At 41.0% G+C, this 27,042-nt stretch overlaps 1 protein-coding gene across 2 annotated transcripts in view; it reads left to right on the top strand.

The window, feature by feature from the left end:
- CWF19L2 (CWF19 like cell cycle control factor 2) overlaps positions 1–27,042 on the top strand; it is a 194,581-nt gene that overhangs the window by 108,797 nt on the left and 58,742 nt on the right. For both annotated transcript variants that reach the window (XM_024217183.3, XM_024217191.3), the window contains exons 11-12: positions 107–232; positions 1,539–1,676. In XM_024217183.3, the coding sequence (XP_024072951.2) occupies positions 107–232; positions 1,539–1,676 (264 nt within the window). The remainder of the gene's footprint in view (positions 1–106; positions 233–1,538; positions 1,677–27,042) is intronic.

The raw sequence follows: 27,042 nt of genomic DNA, 5'->3' as shown, positions 1-27,042 counted from the left end.
TTAAGGCTTCAGAATTTTAGTAGTTTATTTGCTCTTGCCATTTTTTTGCTTTGTTTTACCATTCCTATACCATATTTTTAAAAACCTATTTTAAAACCTGACATAGGCTACAAGCTTGCAAGAAGACCATGAAGTGATCCTTGTCAGAACAGATCAATCTGGAAGAGCATGGCCTGTGAACACAATGGCAGAACCACTGGAGCCGAAAGGAGGAAGACGAAAGAGACAGATGGTACACTTTATATAACATCTTTATTAGAATGTAATTCTTAGACTGCTTTGTAAATTTACTATTATGAGGGCATAACTGGCGTATGTATTTATCGAAAGAGTAGATAAGTAGCTGGGAAAATAAGTTAATTTTCAGTATAATGACATGAACTAGATGGTGAAAAATAGCTTTATTTTAAAGTTGTGGTGTTGCCCCTTAGAGTTTTCTTGGGGAATTTATTTAAATATAAACCTAACCAAATGTTTTAAATCTTTTCAAGGTATTAATATATCTTAGCCAAATAAAATACACTATTTATAAATCATGTAAATATATATATTAAATAAAAAAAGATTAGTAGAGTATCTTTTCACACCAAGCCAAATACCTTGATGATAACTTGTCTAGGTCCTAAAAGCTATTTGTTCTATTTTGTAGTTATGTGAAGCAAAACACTAAATAATGAAAAAGACATATGAATAGGGGGATCTTCATCCTCTTCAGTAGAGCAAAATATTGGCCTATGTACATTTTGGGGAAGCGGCCATGTCTACTCATAGCACTGTACAATGTCTAGCTCACTCTGGGTGCTATTATATTGTAAATATTAAATGATTATACTGGCTCAGTGTATATTTATTAGTCTATGTCATATTCATTGCAATGAGGGGTCCTGTTTCCTACTCAGTTCCATTTTACTCTTTCAAAAAATGTCTATAACTTTTAAAATTAATTCTTGCAGGCTGGGACATTTTAGTAAAAGCCCATTCAATATCCACAGAAGGATTCTAAGTTTGGGTTTTGAGCTTCTGAGAGCAGCAGGGGATTCACGTCTCTATTAAGTAATTCCTTGGCTAGTAAGACAGATCAACTTGACAAACGAGTGTGGTGAAAGAATTGTTATCCATTTTGGAAAAACACCATCACCACTTATGTCAGTGTCCACCTACAGTGTTCAGTCCTGAGCCTTTCCTGAAGAGATACCACCAATTGTATAAACCAGGATGCTGTGGACAAACATCTAGTATGAACTAGGATGGAGCTTCACCAGCTATGGCGACATCCCACAACAGAGACATCCGCTTTGCATGAATTCTCCATGAGACCACTGTTGTTTCTGGCACAGGTCATAAAGTTCCCTGGGAGTTCAAAAACTGATCTGAGTTATGAATATCTTTGGAACACCCCATTCTCATGTACTGTTTGCTTTTTCAGTTAACTTCCATGGTTCATTTCTTAAACACTTGAACTCTTTAAACCCTTTTAGTGAAATCCTGGTCCCAGTGAAGTCCAGATTAATATTCATTTTCAATCTCTCCATTTTCAGGGTGCTACTCACATAGATAAAGAAAGGGTCAGATACTTTCAGGATGATGATGATCTGAGCCTGAAGGATTTGGTCAAAAATGAAAAGATGAGAACAGCAGAGGATCAAAACTCACTATTCATGCGAATGGCATCAAAGGTAAGGCATAGTGTGAATGAATTTGTACTTAGGATTGAAATAGCATTTCCATTGTAAACCCTTATTTTAAAATTTCTTTAAAAAATCACTGTTTGGGATTAATCTTCCTATTCTTGTCATTAGCCTGGATGTGGATTGTTTTGTTTTGTTTTTTGAAAGCTGGGTAAAAATTAGTTCAGCAGTTTGAAAGAATTAATTTTTTTCACGTATTAAGAATTTTGTAAAGATGATTTCTTTGCACCCTGGTAACTCAAATGAAATTTTATTTTGGCATGTACACATGTCCTGAATGGTGGTTGTTTTGGCTTGTAAAAGATTTCTTTTAGAAATACATATGCACATATAAAGGATGTTATGCATTAACATCTCAAATATGGTATGCTACCTTCCTTAGTGCTTTAAATATATTTTAGTACCGTGTTCCAAATGTCTACTGGGGTAGGTATATGTTAGTGTAATCTTTCTTATAGCTGCAAATGCATTTAGGTGCGTTTTACTTTTTCATCAAGTACAGTGAGTAGAGAAGGAGACCTATCTTTTCATGAGGAACAAAATCAGGGTAACACTCAAACTGATGAGATAGGATTCTGTGACTCCCATGAATTGGAGTCCTGTGGTGCAGTAGGCAAAGCTTGGTTAAGCTAAATCATTGATTAGGATGTTAAATTCTTAGTGTGTAGAGTTTACAAATATCACTTTCAGAAGGGATAGGTAAAGGAAGTGGGGTGGAAATATGAGTTTCAGACTATTGCCAGCAAAATGATGGTGCTTATGCCGACACAGCAACAGCGACCTTTTTAACTGAAGCTAAGGGTTTTTTTTTAAAACAAAAAGAAATGGGGAGCATTGACGGATGATAAAGACCATTAGAACAGGATGATAAGATTAAACAAAGAGAGATTTTTGCAGATAAAGTAGGATTATATAATGGCCAGTGTGTGTGTGGTTTTTTTTTTCCCCCCTCATGTAGACTTTTAGCTACAAGATATTGGTGAGAAAACAGTAGTGGAAAAAAGTAATGGTGCATGGAGCTAATAGTGGGAAATGAGCCTGGTGTAGTAAATAAGGCAGAAATTAAAGAACACCTAGTTTTTAGTGACCATAATATCAAGTCTGAGATACTGATGAAATTCTGACCAGTGCAATTCAGTGTAGACACCTGTAAAATAATTAGTATGGGATCAAGGAGCCAACTTGGATATATGTGCTAAACTGATTATCTAGCATACTGATCAGGAAGTTTAGTTCCATTTGAGAGCCATTGTGGAAATACCTTTAAAACCATCAGTTCAGGGCACAGCAATTATAAAACACACACACTTGGTTTACTAACAAATGAAGAGAACATAAAACTAAAGAAGTGGTGCTGTTCATGTAGGAGGTACTACTTAACCTTCAGATGGGATAATACCATACCTCAAGAATCTAAGTCCCTATTAGGCTAGGTTAAGAAAGTTAAATTTATCCTCTGTCGTGAATAGGGCTGGGTTAACCTAAGAGAAGTCTTCATAACTTTGACAAGTGTTAATAGAAAAAAGTTCTTTTGATGGGTCAGTGATGCAGAACTATAAGAATTTATTTTTTAAAAAATAATAAACTACAAGTCCATCAGTTTGGCAATATTTCATGTAAAACATAATGAATATGCTGCATGAAATAAATGGCCATGAAAGGCCATTGAAGCAGAGAAAGATAAATAAGATTTAAAAGTCTCAGTATCAGCAGAGGACTGAAGGACCTTGGCAACAGAGCTAAAAGCAACAAAAGCTTCATGTTTTTGAAAGGCTCAATAGCACATATCCAGCCTGCCTATCGAAGTCCAAAGATCTGCCTGTAAGAGGAAGAATATGGGGCTTCTGTTACTGATGATTCCTTAGGCACCTATCTTCATAATTTTCAAGTATGGTTGCAAAATTTGTAAGAATTTGAGAATGACCTTGCGTACAACAGTATCAGGAAGAGGACCTGCAAGAAATCCAGACCCTTTTGGCAAAAATGGGATTTAATCCTTACCATTTGGCAAGTGACAGAAGAGGTTTTATTTCACATACTTCCTGATACAGAAAATATTGGGGAGGACTGGAACTCAGACGCTTCAATCACTTGGTTGTCAGAGAAAAGTTCTGATTATGTGTCAGGCAGCAATTCTACCTGTACTTGAGGATGGACTGATTATGTGCTCTGGACCAGGTGGGCACTTATATGCACACAGGAAATACGGAACATCCACTGGATATATCTCAGATTTCTGATAGAGGAATAGCACAACCAAATCAATGTTTGGTCTGGTGTCTGTGAGGTGTGAGCTTATTAAATGCTGAGCATTAGTTGAGAGGGCTACTTAAGAACCATTTGTTCCTCTATTTGGATGATGGCTACCACTTCCTCAAGGATAAGAATATCTCTCTATTCTATTCATCAGGGTGCTAGAATCACTAAGATTCATGGTAAACTACCCCAGATGCCAGTTTTTCCTCTGCAAGACAAATGGAGAACCCTGCTGGACATGAAACTTACCTGAAAGCCTGCTTTTCTTGCACAAGAGTCCAAGAAGGAAAAAGAAAAATTGCTTTGCTTTCATGTTCCAACAGGGACCATGTCATAGATGTCGAGCACACCTCCAACCTTAGATAATCTTAGTGGATCCTGAGGGCTCAGTAATCAGAGAGCAACCAGAGACTTATGCACTGCAATTGGATGTTGGACTCCATTCAAAGAGTTTGCACCTCATAGGCTGTGTTGCAGAATAAAACCTATCAGTTTCCAAACTAAGGACGATTTCTGCCTGGCATGGAGAGCTCACACAGAGGGATACCACGTTCAGGATGCTTACTCTTCACAGAGGTTCTATCATTAAGCATGGTCCTGGGTGTTCTGTAGGCTTTCAGAGACCTGGTTCTCAAAGGGTGGTTTTGATTCTGGATGGTTAGACCACTGATTTGTACATGAGTTAGGAGAGTGGAATTAGGGAGTCTTTGTGTTGGAAAGCCTTGCAAGTGTGGAACTGGGCAGCAACATACACAAGACTTTTGTCATTTATCTGGCAGGGAAGTGCAACACCCTCTAATGTAACTCTATAGTTGTCCTTTCTTTGAGGAGTCCTTCAGGCAAGACTTGGAAGAGATTTGTGAGCAGTTGGAAAAATTTAAAAAGCAATAACATCTGCCTGAAGAAAAGAATAAGGAAAGACCATCTGTCAGGAAGTCTTTTTGTAGAGATTATCAAAACATTAGAAAACAAGTCTTCTCATCCAGATGTGTTTTATCATGACTTCTGACAAACATTTTGATTCTGGTCTCCGACCAGCACACTCAAAAGATAAAGACCAGATTCTGCTTGCAGTTAAGTCAATGGGAAGAAAACAAAAAACTTGGTTTCAAATGCTATTTAAGTTTGCTAATTAAGTGTAGTTACATATTGCATCATTTACAAAATACCAGCATACAAAAGTAAGCAAATGAATAGTTAAGGACATCATAAACTCTCCATTTCCCACCTGCTGTACTAAACACAGTCTAACTCAGTGCATATTTCATCATAACACAACAACCTTATCTCTGACCCATAGATTTTTTTAGTGTATGTTTTTATCCTGATTTCAGTTAATGTATTTGTCAGCTGGTAGTGGAATTTCTTTTACAGAGTACTTATAACTGCTGGCCAAAATTTAAAAACCTCGATGCCTAAAATTAATTCCTAAATCCATATTTATTCCCAATCTCACAGATACTAAAGTTGTTCTCATTTTAATGTTCATGGGACTACTTATATATGTAAGAGTCATCTACATGTTGGAGTTCAATGAATGATTTAGTAATAATCTTTATCTTGGATCAGAGGCGATTGAGGTTGAAGAGCTTGCCAACCATTCTGTATTGGATGTCAACTCTGTAGAGGAGCTTGTCAGCAATGAGAAGGAGGATGACAGCAAGGAGGATGGAGAAAAGGGTTGGAGCGATGACACAGCCTTGCTTGACTCCTGTCTTGACTAGGAAGGGATCCGTTTCAGATCCATTGCTGACGACCGTCACAGACATGTTGTCGTGGAGGAGTTGGAGGATGGCAACAAATTTTGGTGAATTTAAGGAGCATTCTCCACAGAGCCTCATGATTAATGGAGTTGAATGTTTTTGTGAGGTTGATGAAGGCCATATACAGAGGTTGATGTTACTCGCACTTTTCTTGAAGTTGGTGGGCAGTGAAGATCATGTTGATGGTACCCCAAGATGGTCTGAATCCACATTGCAATTCTGGGAGGATTTCTTCAGCCAAGGGGAGCAGCTGATTGAGCAGAATTCTGGCAAGAATCTTTCTGGATGTGAACAACAGGGCAATTCCTCGATAGTTTTCACAGTCCGATTATGGCATCCCTAAGATCAACTGGGATTTCTTCTGAATTCCAAATCTTGAGGATTAAAGTGTGAAGCTGGTGAGCCAGTTCTTCTCCGTCTTCTTTTGGGGGGGAGAGAAAGGAACACCCACAATCTAAGCACTGACATCTGTTTGTCCATGCTCATGATCGTGAAGATGTTTACATCACCAAAGTACTAACTGGTGCAGATGATTGTTGGGCAGACCATTGCCTTATCCGCTTCATCATTTCCATCAAACTCGCACCAAAATGAAAAATGTGGAAGAAATCAGCCAGACAGAAGATCAACCTCAAGAGTCTTAAGGCCCCAACTAAACATGACCTTTTCCAGCAGTGCCTTACAAAGAAACTGATGAATACCAAAACCGAGATGGAGAACCCTGAAGATCATTGGAAAGCACTCAGATCGGTCATCCATGCTGTATGTGAAGGAGCACTGGGCTTCTCAACTAGGAACCACCAAGACTGGTTTGACGAGAATGATCAGGAAATCCAAGAACGGATCCGTAAGCGTAAGGCCTTCTGTGCTTGGCTGAATGGCATCATTTCAAAGCAGAAAAGCTAAATGAACAAATGGTGGGAGAATAAAACAAAGGAGAGCCAACAACTCGGCGACACCCATGACATGCACAGGTTCTTCAATGCCACCAAAGCCCTCTATGGGCCCAGTACCAAAGGGCTAACCACCCCTTAGGTCCAGAGATGGAGCCAACCTCCTCAGGGACAACAAATCAATCAATGCATGATGAAAGAAATACTTTGAAGACCACCTGAATCGTGACTTCAGTGTTGACGAAAGCGTCTTTGACTTAATTCCTCAATATCCTATCAAGGATGACTTCAGACCCCTCCAACATTCCTCAAGGTACAGAAAGCCATCAAATAAATGAAGAACAATAAGGTATCTGGACCTGATGGAATCCCTGCTGAAGACTTCATCATTGTGATGTGACTTACAGGAACACTCCATTCCCATGCAAGTTGGCATTTAGATTTATCAGGAAAGAGACGTGATTGGTTTTCAATCAAAAGAAACCATAATTTCCAATTCTTTTTCTGTTAAAATTTGAAATAGTATATGTAATTTCCTGCATTTTGGAAGACTGACATTTAAAAAACAAAATATATGTAAAAAAGAAAAACGAAAGAAAATATTTATTTCTACTTCCAGTGACAGGTTTATGTTACGTTAAAAAACCCACTGATTGTACTCCAAATCTGTGAAAATAGGTTATTCCATTTTGTATGCTTAAGAATATGAGACTTCTGTGTTCTTCCATTTACCACCGGGCCTCTCAGAATTTTCCACCTTGTATAAAGATGTATTTTGGGATCTGAAAGGAAACATTGGAGTCAGGGGTGGAGATTGGAGGGAGTATGGGGGGCATTGCCTCCCCAAACCAGAGACAGCGCATGGGGGGGAAGGGGATGTGGGGTTCCGTGCCTCACCAGATTTCTGCCTTCCATTTAGCACAGAGGTTTTCAAACTGCATGGTCTGCTCCCGTAGGGGGATGCTCCCCACAGTTTGAAAACTGTTGCCTCTTGCCAGAAGCTGGTGGGAGCCACCCGGCCCGCTCGGGTCCCTAGCTCTTCACGCTGTGGAACATGAGCTGGATCGCTTCTTCATGCCCAGACACTCTCCAGACAGGGTGGGCAGCACAGCTCCGAGCTGCACCCCTAATGTGCTCTTGCCTTTCCCCAAAGGAGCCCGGCGCTTGCCAGGGATGCCCGCTAGAGCTGGCCTCCGCCCGCGGAGGCTGGCTGCCATGAGATGCTCCCCAAGGCGCTCCCTCACTGCTGCCCTGGCTCCTCAGGAGCAGCCGCAGAGCCAGGAGTGCCAGGGCAGTGGCAAACAAGTGCCTCGGGGAGCATCTCATGGCCCCGTCAGCCCCCCACTGTCACTTCTGGGGGAGCATGTTATCCCACGTGCCCGCTACACATGTTGTCTCTGGGGAGAATGTGACCCTGTGAGCCCTCCCTCCATGCCTTGCCTCTGTCCCTCCAAATATAGAAGTCAAACTACGCCAATGGTTGGAGTGTGTTTTACTTTAACATTTTTGGCATCAAACTTTCTAATAAGATATGCACATAAGCTATATGCCTAGGGAGGTTGTGGTTGGAGATTTTTAAGGGTAGGTTAGACGAACATCTGTCAGGGATGGTCTAGATAATAATTTAGTCCTGCTATGAGTACAGGGGACTGGACTAGATGACCTCTCGAGGTCCCTTCCAGTCCTACACTTCTATAATTATATGATACTGTAAAAATCTGGACTTACTGTGTCTCCTCTTTTTTAATCATCTTCCTACATTTCTTCCGTGAGGGTATGATCCAAAGTCTATTGAAATAAATAGACTCCCATTGACTTCAATAGACTTGGTCTCAAACCTGCCTGCTCTCTCTTTTATACTACTAAGCAAACATGCCTTACATCATGAGCCTGTTAGCAGGGTGACTCTCTTGAAACCTACAGATTGCTCTTTGCGAGGTCTTGTAGAAAAAGAGAAGTGTTTCAATGTGATAGAACATTGTACACTAGGGACTTATACTTTGCATTGGCTATACCTCGTTTAAAGATGAAGTTGTATTCTGCGCTTCATATTATGCAAATTGGGTCTGGCTCTCAGTTGCCCAAAATGTAAGCGACACCTACTTTATATTGTCGCTTAAGGAACAGGAAGGAGTGTACCTGAGCTTGGATATTAAGGAACTGACATTAAAGTGCCTTTAAATTTGCATGCCATTTTGTAGAATGCCTTCGAGTTCACAGCTATTTCAATAACAGTGCTAGTGTATGAGCTTTGGGAACAGTCTGAAAGTTTGGATGTACTTGTGGATGTACAGAGTGCTGCAGTCTTTGTGTACTTTGCATGGCTTGAAACATGAATAAAAAGTTAAAAATAAAGATGATATAGTCCTTTTAGAACATCTTGTGTTGCAGTGTGGGAGCTCTGTAGGTGAATCTTTAGAAAGCAAAGATAGCAATTGTAAATGGATGCAGCAGAGTGCATTTCTTTTTCGTCCTGTAGGATTTTAAATTTAGCAGCTAAACCCCCTGTTGTCAGTTTTAGTTAATAATATACTGCACAAAATTGACACTTAAGAATTACTTTCTCTTTTGTGCTTTCATTTGAGAGAGAAATGGAAAATATATCCACTAAAAGAAATCTGTCATTCTCAAGAAGAGGAGTAGAAGGAAATTGCTGAAAGTCTAAAAATGATATCCTGCCTAGAAGGGAGGAAAAACATCCCTTAAACTCTTCTGAGTAGTTTCATTCATCTTATAAGGCTGAAGTGCTGCTGTCGAGTGTCTGTCATTATTCCTTAGGCATGGCTATTGGTATAAAATAAATTGTCCCTTGCAGCCGAGATAATGTTAAAATATGCGTAATTTATAATACACAGGCATTATATAATATACCCACACACATACCAGGGGTACAGTAGCAGTTTCTATATTAAGCTTGCCTATCACTTCCTATTTATTGAGCAAACCCTTATATCCCATGGAGAGAGATGACATATTCTGTGAATAGAGCCCAGTATGACAGGCCCAAGTCTCATTGTGCTTAGCCACACTACCTGTCAGAAAGAATCTGCCAAATCAATGTGTTTGGTTATGCTGTCTCCTCTATAGATAGCCCACTGTGTTAAGCATACTCATAAGAACGGCTATACTGGGTTAGACCATTGGTCCATCTAGCTTAATATCCTGTCTTCTGACAATGGCCAATGCCAGGTGCTTCAGAGGAAATGAACAGAACAAGTACTCATCAAGTGATCCACCCCCTGTTGCCATTCCCAGTTTCTGGCAATGGAGGCTAGGGACACTTCAAAGCATGGTTTTGCACCCCTGCCCGTCCTGGCTATTAGCCATTGATAGACCTATCCTTCATGAACTTATCTACTTTTTTGAACCCTATTATAATCTTGGCCTTCACAACATCCTCTGGCAAAGAGTTCCATAGGTTGACTGTGTGTTGTGTGAAGAAATACTTCCTTTTGTTTGTTTTAAACCTGCTGCTTATTAATTTTATTTGGTGACCCCTAGTTCTCGTGTTATGAGAAGGAGTAAATAACACCTCCTTATTTACCATCTTCACACTAATCATGATTTTATAGACCTCTATCATATCCCCCCCTTAGTTGTCTCTTTTCCAAGCTGAAAAGTCTCAGTCTTATTAATCTCTCCTCTTATGGACGCTGTTCCATACCCCTAATCATTTTTGCTGCCCTTTTCTGTACCTTTTCCAATTCCAATATATCTTTTTTGAGATGGGGTGACCACATCTGCACACAGCATTCAAGATGTGGGCATACCATGGATTTATATAGAGGCAATATGATATTTTCTGTCTTTTTATCTATCCCTTTCCTAATGATTCCCAACATTCTGTTAGCTTTTTTGACTGCCACTGCACATTGAGTGGATGTTTTCAAAGAACTATCCACGACAACTCCAAGATCTGTTTCTTAATTATTAACATCTAATTTACACCCCATCTCATTGTGTATGTATAGTTGGGATTATGTTTTCCAATATGCTTTATTTTGCATTGATGAACATTGAATTTCATCTGCCATTTTGTTGCCCAGTCACCCAATTTTGTGAGATCCCTTTGTAACCCTTTGCAGTCTGCTTTGGACTTAACTATCTTGAGTAGTTTTGTATCATCTGCAAATGTTGCCACCTCACTGTGTACCCCTTTTTCCAAATCATTTATGAATATGTTGAACAGTACTGGTCCCAGTACAGACCCATGGGGGACACCACTATTTACCTTTCTCCATTCTGAATATTGACCATTTGTTCCTACCCTTTGTTTCGTATCTTTTAACCAGTTAGTGATCCATGAGTGGACCTTCCCTCTTATCCCATTACAGCTTACTTTGCTCAAGAGCCTTTTGTGAGGGACCTTGTCAAAGACTTTCTGAAAATCTGTGTCCACTATATCTTCTGGATCATCCTTGTCCACATGCTTCTTGACCCCCTCAAAGAATTCTAGTAGATCAGTGAGGCATGATTTCCCTCTACAAAAACCATGTTGACTCTTTCCCAACAAATTATGTTCATCTATGTGTCTGATAATTGTATTCTTTACTATAGTTTCAACCAGTTTGCCTGATACTGAAGTTAGGCTTACTGGCCTGTAATTGCCAGGATTGCCTCTGGAGTCTTTTTAAAAAATCGGTGTCACATTGGGTATCCTCCAGTCATCTGGTACAGAAGCTGGTTTAAATGATAGGTTACATACCAGTTAGTAGTTCTGCAATTTCACATTTGAGTTCCTTCAGCACCTCGATCATCCAGTGGCAATAAACAAAAATTCACGGCCCGTGACCTGTCCATAACTTATATTTAAAATACCTGTGATTAATCTTGGGGGTGGGGGAAGAGGTGCCAGGGAGGCCACTATTGGAGTGGTGCCCGGGGCCAGTGGCACCAGCTGCCAGGGGCCATGGACCACGGCTGCTATGGCCGGCTGCCCGGAGACTGCTGCCTGGGTGAGCGGACCATGGCTGCTCCAGCTGGTTGCCAGGGGACTACTGCCTAGGCCAGTGGACTGTGGCTGTTCTGGCAGGCCAGCCGGGGACCGCTGCCTGGGGCCGCGGATAGTAACTGCTCCGGTCGGCCTGCCGGGGACCGCAGCCCATGATTGCGGCTGCTTTAGCCAGCCGGGAACCGCTGCCCAGGGCCAAGGATCGCAGCTGCTCTGGCCGGCCAGCCAGGGACCGCTGCCCGGGGCCAAGGACCGCGACTGCTGGTGTGGCTGTCCTGGAGGTCACCTGAGCAGCTGGCCCCGGAGCCAGCTGCTTGGGCGGCCCTGGGGTCAGCCACACTGGCCCTTGAAGAAGTCACAGAGGTCGTGGAAAGTCACGGAATTCATGACTTCCGCGACCTCCATGACAGACACGGAGCCCCAACAATAAGACAGTAAATATCATAATGCCACTATTCATGGTACTCCCACACCTTGAATACTGCGTTCAGTTCTGGTCATCCCATTTCAAAAAAGATGCATTAGAAATGGGAAAGGTACAGAAAAGGGCAACAAAATGATTTAAGGGTATGGAACAGCTTCCATATGCTGAGAGATTAATAAGACTGGGACTGTTCAGTTTGGAAAGGAGACAACTAAGCAGGTATATGATAGAGGTCTATAAAATCATGTGGAGAAAGTGAATAAGGAAGAGTTATCTACCACTTCACATAACACAAGAATCAGGGTGTCACCGAAATAAATTAATAGGCAGCAGGTTTGAAACAAACACAAAGAAGTATTTCTTCACACAACACACTGTTGTTACACGGTCAGACTGTGGAACTCATTGCTAGGGGATGTTGTGAAGGCCATAAATGTAACTAGAGTCAAAAAAGAACTAGATGAGTTCATGGAGGTTAGGTCCATCAATGGCTATTAACCGTTCTTATATTCCCTGAACATCTTGATATAAAGCCTTTTTAAAGTAAACCCCAACTCATCATTTCCAGGGTTGGGAAAAAAAAATTTCTACCTTTGCTATTTTAAGACAGCAAACTTTAAAATCATGACACTGTGATGTATGGAAAATCTATTTTAGGTATGTCACGCTGTATAGAGTGGCTCACGACCGTGAGTGCCTACCTCCGAGCAGAAAACAGAGCAGACACTCCAAACCGGTGGTGTGTTCAATAATTAGATTTCACCAATCCAGTAACAAATGGCTTGGCTTACCAGTGAAATCCTTGCTGATCTTAAACACAAAAAAGAAGCTTACAAGAAGTGGAAGATTGGACAAATGACCAGGGAGGAGTATAAAAATATTGCTCAGGCATGCAGGAGTGAAATCAGGAAGGCCAAATCGCACTTGGAGTTGCGGCTAACAAGAGATGTTAAGAGTAACAAGAAGGGTTTCTTCCGGTATGTTAGCAACAAGAAGAAAGTCAAGGAAAGTGTGGACCCCTTACTGAATGAGGGAGGCAACCTAGTGACAGAGGATGTGGAAAAAGCTAATGTACTCAGTGCTTTTTTTGCCTCTGTCTTCACGAACAAGGTCAGCTCCCAGACTGCTGCACTGGGCAGCACAGTATGGGGAGGAGGTGACTAGCCCTCTGTGGAGAAAGAAGTGGTTCGGGACTATTTAGAAAAGCTGGATGAGCACAAATCCATGGGGCCGGATGCACTGCATCCGAGGGTGCTAGAGGAGTTGGTGGATGTGATTGCAGAGCCATTGCCCATTATCTTTGAAAACTCATGGCGATCGGGCAAGGTCCTGGATGACTGGAAAAAGGCTAATGTAGTGCCCATCTTTAAAAAAGGGAAGGAGGAGGATCCAGGGAACTACAGGCCAATCAGCCTCACCTCAGTCCCTGGAAAAATCATGGAACAGGTCCTCAAGGAATCAATTCTGAAGCACTTAGAGGAGAGGAAAGTGATCAGGAACAGTCAGCATGGATTCATCAAGGGCAAGTCATGCCTGACTAACCTAATTGTCTTCTATGATGATATAACTGGATGAGGAGAAAGCAGTGGATGTGTTATTCCTTGACTTTAGCAAAGCTTTTGATACGGTCTCCCACAGTATTCTTGCCGGCAAGTTAAAGAAGTATGGGCTGGATGAATGGACTATAAGATGGATAGAAAGCTGGCTAGATTGTCGGGCTTAACGGGTGGTGATCAATGGCTCCATGTCTAGTTGGCAGCCAGTATCAAGCAGAGTGCTCAAGGGTCGGTTCTGGGGCCGGTTTTGTTCAACATCTTCATTAATGATCTGGAGGATGGCGTGGACTGCACCCTCAGCAAGTTTGCAGATGACACTAAACTGGGAGGAGTGGTAGATACGCTGGAGGGTAGGGATAGGATACAGAGGGACGTAGACAAATTAGAGGATTGGGCCAAAAGAAACCTGATGAGGTTCAACAAGGACAAGTGCAGAGTCTTGCACTTAGGACGGAAGAATCCTATGCACTGCTACAGACTAGGGTCCGAATGGCTAGGCAGCAGTTCTGCAGAAAAGGACCCAGTGGTTACAGTGGACGAGAAGCTGGATATGAGTCGACAGTGTGCCCTTGTTGCCAAGAAGGCTAACGGCATTTTGGGCTGTGTAAGTAGGGGCATTGCCAGCAGATCGAGGGACGTGATCATTCCCCTCTATTCGACATTGGTGAGGCCTCATCTGGACTACTGTGTCCAGTTTTGGGCCCCACACTACAAGAAGGATGTGGAAAAATTGGAAAGAGTCCAGCGGAGGACAACAAAAATGATTAGGGGGCTGGAACACATGACTTATGAGGAGAGGCTGAGGGAACTGGTTTTGTTTAGTCTGCAGAAGAGAAGAATGAGGGGGGATTTGATAGCTGCTTTCAACTACCTGAAAGGGGGTTCCAAAGAGGATGGATCTAGACTGTTCTCAGTGGTAGCAGATGACAGAACAAGGAGTAATGGTCTCAAGTTGCAGTGGGGGAGGCTTAGGTTGGATATTAGGAAAAACTTTTTCACTAGGAGGGTGGTGAAGCACTGGAATGGGTTACCTAGGGAGGTGGTGGAATCTCCTTCCTTAGAGGTTTTTAAGGTCAGGCTTGACAAAGCCCTGGCTGGGATGATTTAGTTGGGGATTGGTCCTGCTTTGAGCAGGGGGTTGGACTAGATGACCTCCTGAGGTCCCTTCCAACCCTGATATTCTATGATTTGGCATGAGGTGGGACCTGGTCTGCCAGCGTCACAAGATAACCTTTTGATGACTCTAGTTATAGGTTTCTTCTCCACCTTCAGAAAAGGAGTTGGACACGTGGTGCTAGTGGAGCCTAACTTTATAGATAGATGAGTATAGAAATATTACCAATAAAATATATAAAAGCTCCCTGAAAAGCTTTTCTGCAAAATATGTAGCATATAAGAATATATGTGAAGTATAAAGGTTTTATTACTGCTAGTTTCAAATAACCGGCTTAAGTCACTTGTGGCTTTGGCTCTTGTGAGTAATTCAGCTATCCCAAATGCATGCTGATAAAACCTTTATACCATACATCCATCTATCTATCTATCTATCTAATTTAATATCCCTAGCCTTTGGGCACAACCACAATAAAAATGATTTTTTAGGTTATGATGTGAAAACTATATTTAAGGTACTTCTGTTATTTTTAGTCAAAACCTTTCACTTTTTTGATAAATTTACACTAAAAAAACTGAAGAATGTGACAGATTTATTATAATGACATGTTATGGCATCTTGACTTCTTATGATACTCATTAGAAATAGCCTAACTTTTAAAAATAAAAATCTGCTTTTCATTAATTTATAACAATGCACTAAATCCTTTAGCTATTTGGAAAAAAAAAGGGTAAATAATCGTGTTATTAATATTTGATTTTTAGTTATGGATTTGCCCAGGAACTTAAAAATCACTTGTGTATTAGTATTTTAGGGCAGAATGAAAGACATTTGTGTGGTAACACTCTCTGGTTCCAAAGGCAATATGGTGGAAACCCAGGTTCTGTTCCACACTCTGTCTTTGACTTGCTGTGTAACCTTGAACAGGTTACCTCTATCTGTAAAATCTATACTTGATATCTGTGACTGAAAAGTATCATTTAAGAGCTTAATACTGCTGCTGCTATGAACTCTGTTACATAATAAACCTAATTTGCTGTCAGTTAAACTGGTGAAACCTCTTTGGCACAACACACTTCACAAATATATCAAAGACAGGATCAAAGGAGCTCTTATGCTCTGTTGTCTTTTATAAATGTCTTTTTGGGGGGTATTTTTATAAAGGGTTAAATATGTAAATGGTGTTCTATAAATAACTGACTCAATATTATTTTGAACACCTATCTTTGGTTTTACATAATTTAATGTATCTGGCAGATCTTGTTTCTTTAGTTTTGTTACTTTTTAATCAAAATGTAGAGCAGAGCAAAAACAGATCAGATCTTAGACATAAAAACAAATCAACATTAATAAAACATAGACAGTATGAAAAAGAAAACCTGGAAGCATCGAGAATCACATAGATGTAGTCCATGTTAAATTGCCAGGTCAACATCAGAAGTATTCTGAATTACATCAAAGTGTAACTGAAGTCCTATACAACATTGTTGTGGTGGTTCTGTGTACTATAATTATGCATAGAGGCAACTAGAATGTGCAGAGAATTCAAAGTTCCACATTTAAAAGCAGAGTTCTGAGGTTAAAAGATGTGTGTTTGTTTGGTTTATTAAAAAAGATTTTATATGATTGCTGACTTCCCTGCCTACTGCCATGCCACCGAATTTTTAACTCTTAATGGCTAATTATAACAAAATATATAATTTTCCATTTTAAAAAATACGACGAGACATCTAAGCAAACTTGAAAGTTTGATAGGGATGCCCATCTACCTAAGAATATTCTGATATCAAAGCATTAAAACTCAAGCAATAGAACACTAAACTAGTCCTACGTTTGTTTCTAGCCGTTAATAATGTTTGCATGTCAGTGACACTGACAGGCCCTAACCAGGATTGGGGCATTGTTGTGTTGGATGCTGTTCAATTATATTACAATTTTAAATACTATCGATCTGATGTAATTATTATTTTACACTATTAGCTGTATTTATTTCAGTGAGCAGAGTCTGATGGCATACATTGCATATACCTCTGTATTAGAGCCTGCAAACTTAGGTGTCAGTGGTCATAGTGCGACTTGGACTAGTAATAAGGAGATTAACATAATTAAACCTTGTAAGTGCAGTATTAATGATTTGATTTAGGCAAATGTTGTTTGAATGAGAACTGAAAGAAGACTTTTCTGAAGTGATTTGACGTAAACAATAGGTGCTAAATGCTAACTAAATTTAAATATGTTGGAGATGTATTCTTGTCACTCAGACTCATATTCTAAAATAAAAATGTGGTGTTTTTTGTTGCAGTTTCCCAAAATATATTACGAGTACAATATTCCATAAATATAAACTGACATTTAACATTGAAGACGTAAGTGTTGCTATGGCAACTTAAAATCAAACTGATACATTTTATACAATCTATAGACCTTTCTCTCAGATTTTCATAGCAGCATTGCACTTTTATTAAATTATATGGAATAAACTTGAAATTCGATTGCGTTAGTGATCAAACAGGAAAAACTAAGGCTCAGTAGGTGTCTGCAAAACATTAATTGAGACAAAAGATAAAAATAACATTTACAAAAATCTGGAAGTGAGCTTGGTAGAAAAATGCAGGTTTATTTCATTACATTTGTATTATATTTAATTAGATTTTCTCTCTTTGCACCAAAATATACAGAGGTAATTTTCAAATCAAAAAGAGAATTCTTCTATGTATATGTCAGATGTATGACATTAATAGTCTACTCTTGGAGCAGAATCCTGTCCAGTGGGACTTATTTTCAGTATAATATTGACACACTACTTTAATACTACTCCTTTTCCAAAGGCTGCGCTCAAAGAGCATGCTAGTGTCAGAGGGATAAGGGACGTAATAAATACAGCAGCTCAGTATGAATATACAGACTGTCAGCAGTTTGTAACACTCTAGGTGGTCTCTATAGCAGTGGAAAAACTGAATCAATATAGTATTAGACAGATTTATGTACTTCTGGGCATCTAAATGTATGTGTTGACAGGAGCATGAAACAAAGTTGCGCCGCAAAGTGTTTGTAGCACAGGTCTCAGATTGCCTCTCTGAGAGAGACCATCCATACCCTTGGTCCTCATTTTCTCATCGTAAAGAAACAACATCTCAATAACCCAAGCAGAAGTAATACTTACGTTGTCTTAGACCTGCTTAGGTCAGAAAGGATATGATAATACTGAAATGTCCTTTTCATCAATCTTCACAAAGTTATATTGCAGGTGTAAATAGGCTTTATCGGTTTATATTATGCTGGATTATTTCCTTCTCACATATCATCCTCAGTAATAAAATTGGGGGACTTCAATCACCCTTACATCTGCTGGGAGAGCAATACAGCAGTGCACAGAAAACCCAGGAAGTTTTTGGAGACTGTTGGGGACAACTTCCTGGTGCAAGTGCTGGAGGAACCAACTAAGGGCTGTGCTCCTCTTGACCTGCTGCTCACAAACAGGGAAGAATTGGTAGGGGAAGTAGAAGTGAGTGGCAACCTGGGCAGTGACCATGAGATGGTAGAGTTCAGGATCCTGACAAAAGGAAGAAAGGAGAGCAGCAGAATATGGACTTCAGGAAAGCAGACTTTGACTCCCTCAGGGAACTGATGGGCAGGATCCGCTGGGAGGCTAATATGAGGGGGAAAGGAGTCCAGGAGAGCTGGCTGTATTTTAAAAAAGCCTTATTGATGGCACAGGAACAAACAATCCCGATGTGCAGAAAGAATAGCAAATATGGCAGGTGACCAGCTTGGCTTAACAGAGAAATCTTCGGTGAGCTTAAACACAAAAAGAAAGCTTACAAAAAAAGTGGAAACTTGGACAGATGACTAGGGAGGAGTACAAAAATATTGCTCAAGCATGCAGGGGTATAATCAGGGAGGCCAAAGCACAATTGGAGTTGCAGCTAGCAAGGGAGGTGAAGGGTAACAAGAAGGGTTTCTACAGGTATGTTAGCAACAAGAAGAAGGTCAGGGAAAGTGTGGGCCCCTTACTGAATGGGGGAGGCAACCTAGTGACAGATGTCGAAAAAGCTGAAGTACTCAATGCTTTTTTTTTGCCTCAGTCTTCAGAGATAAGGTCAGCTCCCAGACTGCTGCACAGGGCAGCACAGTATGGGGAGTAGGTGAGCAGCCCTCAGTGGTGAAAGAAAAGGTTAAGGACTATTTAGAAAAGCTGGACATGCACAAGTCCATGGGTCCGGATCTAATGCATCCGAGGATGCTGAGGAGTTGGCTGATGTGATTGCAGAGCCATTGGCCATTATCTTTGAAAAAGGCAAATATATTGCCCATCTTTAAAAAAGGGAAGAAGGAGAATCCGGGGAACTACAGACTGGTCAGCCTCACCTCAGTCCCTGGAAAAATCATGGTGCAGGTCCTCAAGGAATCAATTTTGAAGCACTTGGAGGAGAGGAAGGTGATCAGGAACAGTCAACATGGATTCACCAAGGGCAAGTCATGCCTGACCAACCTGATTTCCTTCTATGATGAGATAACTGGCTCTTTGGATATGGGGAAAGCAGTGGACATGATATATCTCGATTTTTAGCAAAGCTTTTGATATGGTCTCCCACAATATTCTTGCTAGCAATTTAAAGAAGTATGGATTGGATGAATGGACTATAAGGTGGCTAGAAAGCTGGCTAGCTCATTGGGCTCAATGGGTAGTGATCAACGGCTCGATATCTAGTTGGCAGCCAGTATCAAGTGGAGTGCCCCAGGGGTCGGTCCAGGGGCCAGTTTTGTTCAACATCTTCACTAATGATCTGGATGATGGAATTGCACCCTCAGCAAGTTCGCAGAGGACACTAAGCTGGGGGGAAAGGTAGATACACTGGAGGGTAGGGATAGGATCCAGAGTGACCTAGACAAATTGGAGGATTGGGCCAAAAGAAATCTGATGAGGTTCAACAAGGACAAGTGCAGAAAGGACAACAAGGACGGAAGAATCCCATGCACCGCTATAGGCTGGGGACCGACTGACTAAGCGGCAGTTCTGCAGAAAAGGACCTGGGGATTACAGTGGTTGAAATGCTGGATATGAGTCAACAGCGTGCCCTTGTTGCCACGAAGGCTAACGGCATGTTGGGCTGCATTAGTAGGAGCATTGCCAGCAGATCGAGGGAAGTGATTATTCCCCTCTATTTGGCACTGGTGAGGCCACATCTGGAGTATTGCATCCAGTTCTGGGCCCCCTACTACAGAAAGGATGTGGACTAATTGGAGAGAGTCCAGCGGAGGGCAATGAAAATTATTAGGGGGCTGGGGCACATGACTTACGAGGAGAGGCTGAAGGAACTGGGCTTATTTAGTCTGCAGAAGACAAGAGTGAGGGGGGATTTGATAGCAGCCTTCAACTACCTGAAGGGGGTTTCCAAAGAGGATGGAGCTCGGCTGTTCAGTGGTGACAGATGACAGAACAAGAAGCAATGGTCTCAAGTTGCAGTGGGGGAAGTCTAGGTTGGATATTAGGAAAAACTATTTCACTAGGAGGGTGGCGAAGCACTGGAATGGGTTACCTAGGGAGGTGGTGGAATCTCCATCCTTAGAGGTTTTAAAGGGATGGCTTGACAAAGCCCTGGCTGGGATGATTCAGTTGGGGTTGGTCCTGTTCTGAGCAGGGGGTTGGACTAGATGATCTTTTGAGGTCTCTTCCAACCCTAATCTTCTATTATTCTGATATTGATCTTATTGTAAACATCTGTGGTAGATGTTTAGAAACCTCTGGACACCTTTTTTCATCCATGGGTTGGATTTAACCCATGTTTGCTCTATACCACTATGTCAGAGCTATCCACTTTTGAGGATAATAGAGCCGAAGAGAGAAAGCTATTCAAAAGCTGATGCAAGTGTGTCTATCTTGGATACTTCATGGCCCCATTATCATAGTATCTGAGTGTTCCACAATCTTTAGTGTATTTATTAGAGGATGCTGGAAAACAGAAATACCCTCCTGTGAAAAATTTAGCATTTTTGAAAAATGTTTTGAGATAAGGTGTTTCCAGAAAAATTTACAAATGGAATTTTTCAGCTTCCTCATTGCCCGCCAGGAAGGCTCTTGTGAGTTTCACACTCAGGCAGCCAAAGAGCTGGGATACTTGACCTCTCTGGCTCCAGAGCAATGGGGAGGCTGAGTGTCTCAGCTCTGTGCCTCTCTGGTTGTGGAGCTGCAGAGGAAAGCCAGGTAGGCAAAGAGTCAGGGTGCTGAGCCTTGCAGAAAGTTGAAATTGTGAAGGCCCTTCCAACTGGGTAGCTGGGAAGCAATCATCTCAATTTTACTGATGGATTTTTTTTATTTATTTTTTTTGCAAAATTGATATTTCCCCATGAGAAGATTTTGACTTCGCAAAAAGGGCATTTTCCAGTGGAAAAATTGTCCTGATGAAAAATTCCCCACCAGCTATAGTATTTATCCTCTCACCACCCCTCTGTGAGGGAGAACTAAAGCACCGAGAGATTAAGGAAATGAAAACTGTACCTGTGCTGGTATAGCTGTGTTGGCACAGCCTCCGAATATAGACGCAGCATGTGTTGATGGAGGAGCAGTTCTGCTGGTGTAGGAACACCACTTCCCTGAACGACATTAGCTATGCAGAAACAAACCTTCTTCTGTTGGCACAGCTGTGTATACGCTGGGCATGCTGGAATGGCTATGTGGCTAGGAGGTGTGGTTTTTTCACACCTTTGACTGAACATATCTATGCCAATATAAGTTTTAGGTGTAGCCCAGGACTAAATAACGTAACATAGGTCACACAGAAAGTCTGTCGCAAAGCAGGCAATTTAACCCAAGTTTCTTGAGTTCCATGCTAATATCCTTCTCATCATCATAACAAATATCAAGCCCAAGGCTAAAACTGGGAAAAATCAATTGCAGAATGCACATTACAAGTCTGGTTTCTTCCTGCCTCTTTTCCTTTTAGTACAAGAGGCTAGTGGGCATTTTTTTCCTTGGAGGAGTATTTAAAACAACATTCTGTGTTTCTTCTAGATCTTAGAGAAGCCAGCAGTATTTACAGGTTACATCATTTTTGGTTACACTGGTTATTACTGCTAATTACAATCTCACACAGCACACTCTAGTGCTAGGAATACAGCTTGTGGCTTCACAGTGAAAGGAAAGGGATCGTATACACAGTCACATGATTTTTGAAGCTGTTGTGGTCATTCATGTTATGTCCCAGTAACAGATTATTTTATAAATCATTGATCAGTTTCTTTAACATACTCCATATTCCTCCTCCTTTTCTATGCAAAACAGTAAATTGTAATATGGAAGTTTATAATGTGTCTCTAATAAAAATGTTGACAAAGTGGGTACGATAATATATTTAGTTGGACCAGTTTCTGTTGATGAAAGAGACAGGCTTCTTCAGATCTGGAAAAGGTCCTCAGAGTGTCGGCTAAATACAAGCTAGAATAGATTGTTAAGCATAAGGAGTTAACATGTTGCAAGTGACAATTCAAGTTGAAAGTGGGAGCTAACACCTCTGTGATCGTAGGACAAAGGCAGGTTAGTGGGTTACAGATTGTTTTAATGAGCCATAAATCCAGTGGTTTTTATTGAGGCCATGATTTTTAGTGTCTGGCAAAGTTACGAATTTAAGCTCCCAGGCTTGTCTTTTGAAGGTGTTGTGCAGATTTCCTTTGAGGACAAGGACAAATGAGATATGGAGTGATTGTTTCGTGAAAAGTGTTTGCCCTCGGTGATAGGGTGTTTTTGTTTTTATCATTTTTCTGTGTGGGTTCATTCGAGAGTGTAGTGATTGTCTCATTTCACCCATATCGTTTTTATTGGGGGCATTTAGTGTGTTGGGTGAGGTACACCACATGTCATGTTAGGCATGTGTAAGACCAATGGATCTGGAAAGGTGTGTCATGGTGGGGTATTGATCATCATAGCAGTGAAGATATGGCTGCAGGTTTTTCATCTGTCATGGCAGGGTCTGGTGCCGCTTTGAATTGGTGTGCGCCGGCCTGTGGGGAGCTTGCTTCTGATGATGAGCGTGGCAAGATTGGGAGGTTGTTTGAAGGCCAGATGAGGGGTTTGGGGGAAGTTTTTTTTCAGGATGTGATCTTCATCAAGTATGGGTTGTAATTGTTTAATGATCCCCCATATAAGTGGGGTGGTAGGTGACAAATAGGGGTGTGTGTTCAGTGTGGTTTTTTTCTGTATTGAAACAGTTTCTCTCAGGATTTGTGGGTGGCCCATTCCATGCTTCAATCTACTTCTCTGGTAGAATGTCCTTGTTTGGTGAAGGGGGTTTTAAGTGTATTAAGGTGTGTATCCCAGACTTTCTCCTCAGAGCATATTCTGTGGTACCTGAGTATCTGGCTGTAGATAGCAGATTTCTTGGTGTGTTTGGTTACTGGATCTGTGAAGATAAGTGTGGTGATCTGTGGGTTTCTTATATAGAGTTGTCTGTAGGGTTCCATTGTTGAAGCTGATCGTGATAGCCAGGAAGTTGATGCTGGTGTGGGAGTGTTCTGGAGAGAGTATGATGGATGGGTGTTGGTTGCTGAAGTTGTGATGGAAATCTATGAGGGAATTTAGGTCATTTGTCTAGAGGATGAAAATATCATTGACTCATTTTGGGTATATCAATGGTTTCTTTGTGCATTTGTCCAGAAATTCTTCCTGGAGGTGGCCCATGAAGAGCGTGGCATACTGGAGAGCCATCCTAGTATCCATGGCTGCACCCATTGTTTGGACAAAGTGTTTGATTTTCAGTGTAAACTTGTTAGGAGTGAGGATGAAATGGGTGAGTTTGGCAATGTGTTTTGCCATTGTACTGTATATATTTGAAGCAGGCAATGATGCCGTGATGGTGAGGATGTTGGTGTATAGGGAAGCAACATCCATGTTGACAAGAATGATGTTCTGAGAGTGGTTGTTAATGTTGAAGAGTTTCTGAAAGAAGTTGATTGTGTCCTGCAAGAAACTGGCCCTTTGTGTGGTGAGTGATTTGAGGATGATTTCTATAGAAACTGGCTATTAACAAGTTTAGGCTTGAAATTAGACACAAGTTTCTAACCATCAGAGGAGTGAATTTCTGGAACAGCCTCCCAAAGGGAGCAGTCGGGGCAAAAAACCTAACTGATTTCAAGACTGAGCTTGATACCTTTATAGAGGGAATGGTATGATTAGATTGCCTACAACGGCATGTAGCTCATTTGTGCCTGCTAGGAGCAAATATCTACAATGGGCAGAGATGGGACACTAGATGAAGTGGTTCTCAGTTACTACAGCAAATTCTTTCACAAGTGTTTGTCGGGTGGGTCTTGCCCATATGCTCAGAGTCTAACTGATCACCACATTTGGGGTCAGAAAGGAATTTTTCTCCAGGCCAGATTGTGAGAGACTGGGGCCTGGGCTACACTAGCAGGGGGGTTCGAACTAAGATACACAACTTCAGCTATGCTATTCGCGTAGCTGAAGTCGAAGTATCTTAGTTCGACTTACCTGGCCGTCCTCATGGCGGCGAGTCGACTGGCGTGGCTCCCCCGTCGACTCCGCTTACTCCTCCTGCCGAGGTGGAGTACGGGCGTCAATTAGTGGATCGATTTATCGTGTCCAGACAAGACACGATAAATCGATCCTCGATACATCGTACACTACCCACCGATCCGGCGGGTAGTATAGACATACCCTGGGGTTTTTCACCTTTCTCTGAAAGATGGGGCATGGGTCACTTGCTAATATGAACTAGAGCAAATGATGGATTCTCTTTAACTGGAAGACTTTAAATCATGATTTGAGGATTTTAGTAACTCAGCCAGAGATTATGGGTCTTTTACAGGAGTGGGTGGGTGAGGTTCTGTGGCCTGTGATGTGCAGGAGACCAGACTACATGATCACTATGGTCCCTTCTGGCCTTAAAGTCTATGAGTCCTGATGTTTCTTCAGTAAGAGTGCTGTGGGTCTGCCTGGGTTCCCTTGTTTGCGTACCTTGAGAAGTATGTAGAAGGTTCATTTGGTGGGATTTGGGGGATGAAGTTGTGTATGGGATATGCATCCGCTAGATAACTGTACCCAGCCACATTTCTGGCAGGTGAATGGTGTTAAGATTGTTCCATGTGAATGTAGCTACTGGAAAAGAGCCAGTATCGGTGAGGAAATAATACACACACACACACACACACACACACACACCTCTCTCTCTCTCTCTCTCTCTCTCTCTTTTGGATTGTAGCTATCTATTTTGGGAGCTATCCCTGGAGACAATATCTTGTAGGCTGACAACCTTGCTGATTAGGCTCTAGTCCTACCAAATGTAGCGGCCTGGCTGCACTAGTCTGGCTGTGTGCTTCATATTGCAGGATCAGGTCCTTGGGAAAGAGAGATCTGCAGCGTTTGTATAGTGCTTGGAAAATAAAAAAAATTTTAGTATTACTATTAGCTTATTTTGAAGAGAACATATATTAAAATTAGGAATTCCCCTTGCTACTTAAAACAACAAACACAAGGAAAACTTGTTGCCAAATGATTACCTAATTTATAAAATTTTTCATTTCTAAACTTTCTCTTCTATGGAGGCTAGTAGCAGAGACATTCCATATCCACTTCCACCACCAGAATATTTGAAAAATGATGGTAAGGTTTTAAACTTGGTAATATTGTGACAATATTCACATAATGGTCCCTGTCAATATTTGTGTTATTGGATCTATCTGTAACTTCACGGTGGATCATGAAATCTTTTGGAGTAGAAGGAAACACTGACTGGGTTGATTTAGCATTTGATTTCTGTTTTACTACTTTCTATTTTTATTATTAGGACCCCATCAGTTAGTTTCAGCAGGAAATTGTTATTCTGTGTTTTTGTGCTTTTATGGTCTACTCTAGTCTGCAGCTGCCTGATTTTTGCATCCCATGGGTTTGACTTCATGTTCTGTAATCAGAGACTGAGCACTCTTCACCTGTGGTTCCACTGTACTACTTGTCTTCTTTGAAGAATGGATTGTCTTGGTCTCTCCCTTTGTGTTGTATTTGATATATTTAAAGAGCTCAGATTCTTGAATTGTACTAAAACGACAGTAAAGTCTTTTAAGTGTTGTAGAGTATGCAGTTTATTAGATTCTTATTAGAATGTCCTCGCCAGAATTTCCCCCGGGGTAAACAATGATGTAACTGATTTTTCTTAGCATCTAATCTATATATTTTTTTAATTGAGAACAGGTGCAGTAGGGAATCTCCCAAGTTTATTTTAATTGACACAAAGCTAATAGTACAGAGTTGCAAAAACAATGAGGAGTCCTTGTGGCACCTTAGAGACTAACAAATTTATTTGGGCATAAGCTTTCATGGGCTAAACCCACTTCATCAGATGCATGGAGTGGAAAATACAGTAGGCAGGTATAAATACACAGCAAATTGGAAATACACAGAGTTGGAACTTCATATTGGTACAGCTAGCACTGAAGATAAGTGAAAATATTACAGTGATCTACTCTGGCTGCATTAATACATCAATAGCTGAGGAAAGTACATAGTTTGATCACCAGACTTCCAGTCCTGTACTTTGACTTCTTTTGCTCACTCTGTCACATTAATTGTCTGACTTAGGGTAAGTCACTTAAAGTATTGAGATACGGAGATGATCTAGAAGTGAAAAGTCTTATTTAAATATTAATGATGGTGTCGTATCCAGTTGCTTGCATCCCACAAAATGACCACAAAAAGGGAATTGGTAGAAACTTTGAGAGGGTAACATGGAATTTTTGTTTCCACCATAAAAAGTTATGTTTCTATAAGATGTTCAGGGACAATGGTTGTCTTCCTGATCCCTTTACTATATGTGTTTAGATGTAATAGTTCGAGTCCCTACTCCCATCTCAATACAACATACTATTTTAGTTTTTAAACTTCAACCCCTTTCCTGTGGGGTATTCCTTTGTTCTTTACATAAAATGGCAAACCTAAGAATTAGCCTAAGTTTTCTTCTGAGCTCACTGTTCCTATGTTTTTTTTCCTGCAAGATCTCCTGTATCTGTTGCTAGCACATCTTATCCTAGAGAATCTCTAACTTCTGTCATTCTGAGTTGGAGTTAATGAGACTTGTCTGGTCTGGGAGCCAAGATGAAACGGCAGAGTAGCCCTGCATTTGTATGGAGGGTTCTAGAATCTGGCAGCCTGTCACAGTATTCACTTCAGTCTCATCTATCCCTGAAATTATTGTTCCTGCTACAATGACTAGTCACTAGGGAGAAAAATTAAGATAAATTAAGTCTTTCTTCAAATACTTATTACTAAAATCCATATGCTCAATATATATAAATAGATAAAATAAGATCCAGCCATCTCAAGCTCTCCTTTGCCTACCCAGTAATAGAACACAAGACCCAAACTCAAGGGAATAGCCTTTTATTATCTTGA

The sequence above is a fragment of the Terrapene carolina genome, unplaced genomic scaffold, assembly GCF_002925995.2.
Source record: "Terrapene carolina triunguis isolate 2854851 unplaced genomic scaffold, T_m_triunguis-2.0 Scaffold138, whole genome shotgun sequence".
Lineage (NCBI taxonomy): Eukaryota > Metazoa > Chordata > Testudines > Emydidae > Terrapene > Terrapene triunguis.
This window is presented reverse-complemented; position numbering and strand designations above follow the sequence as displayed.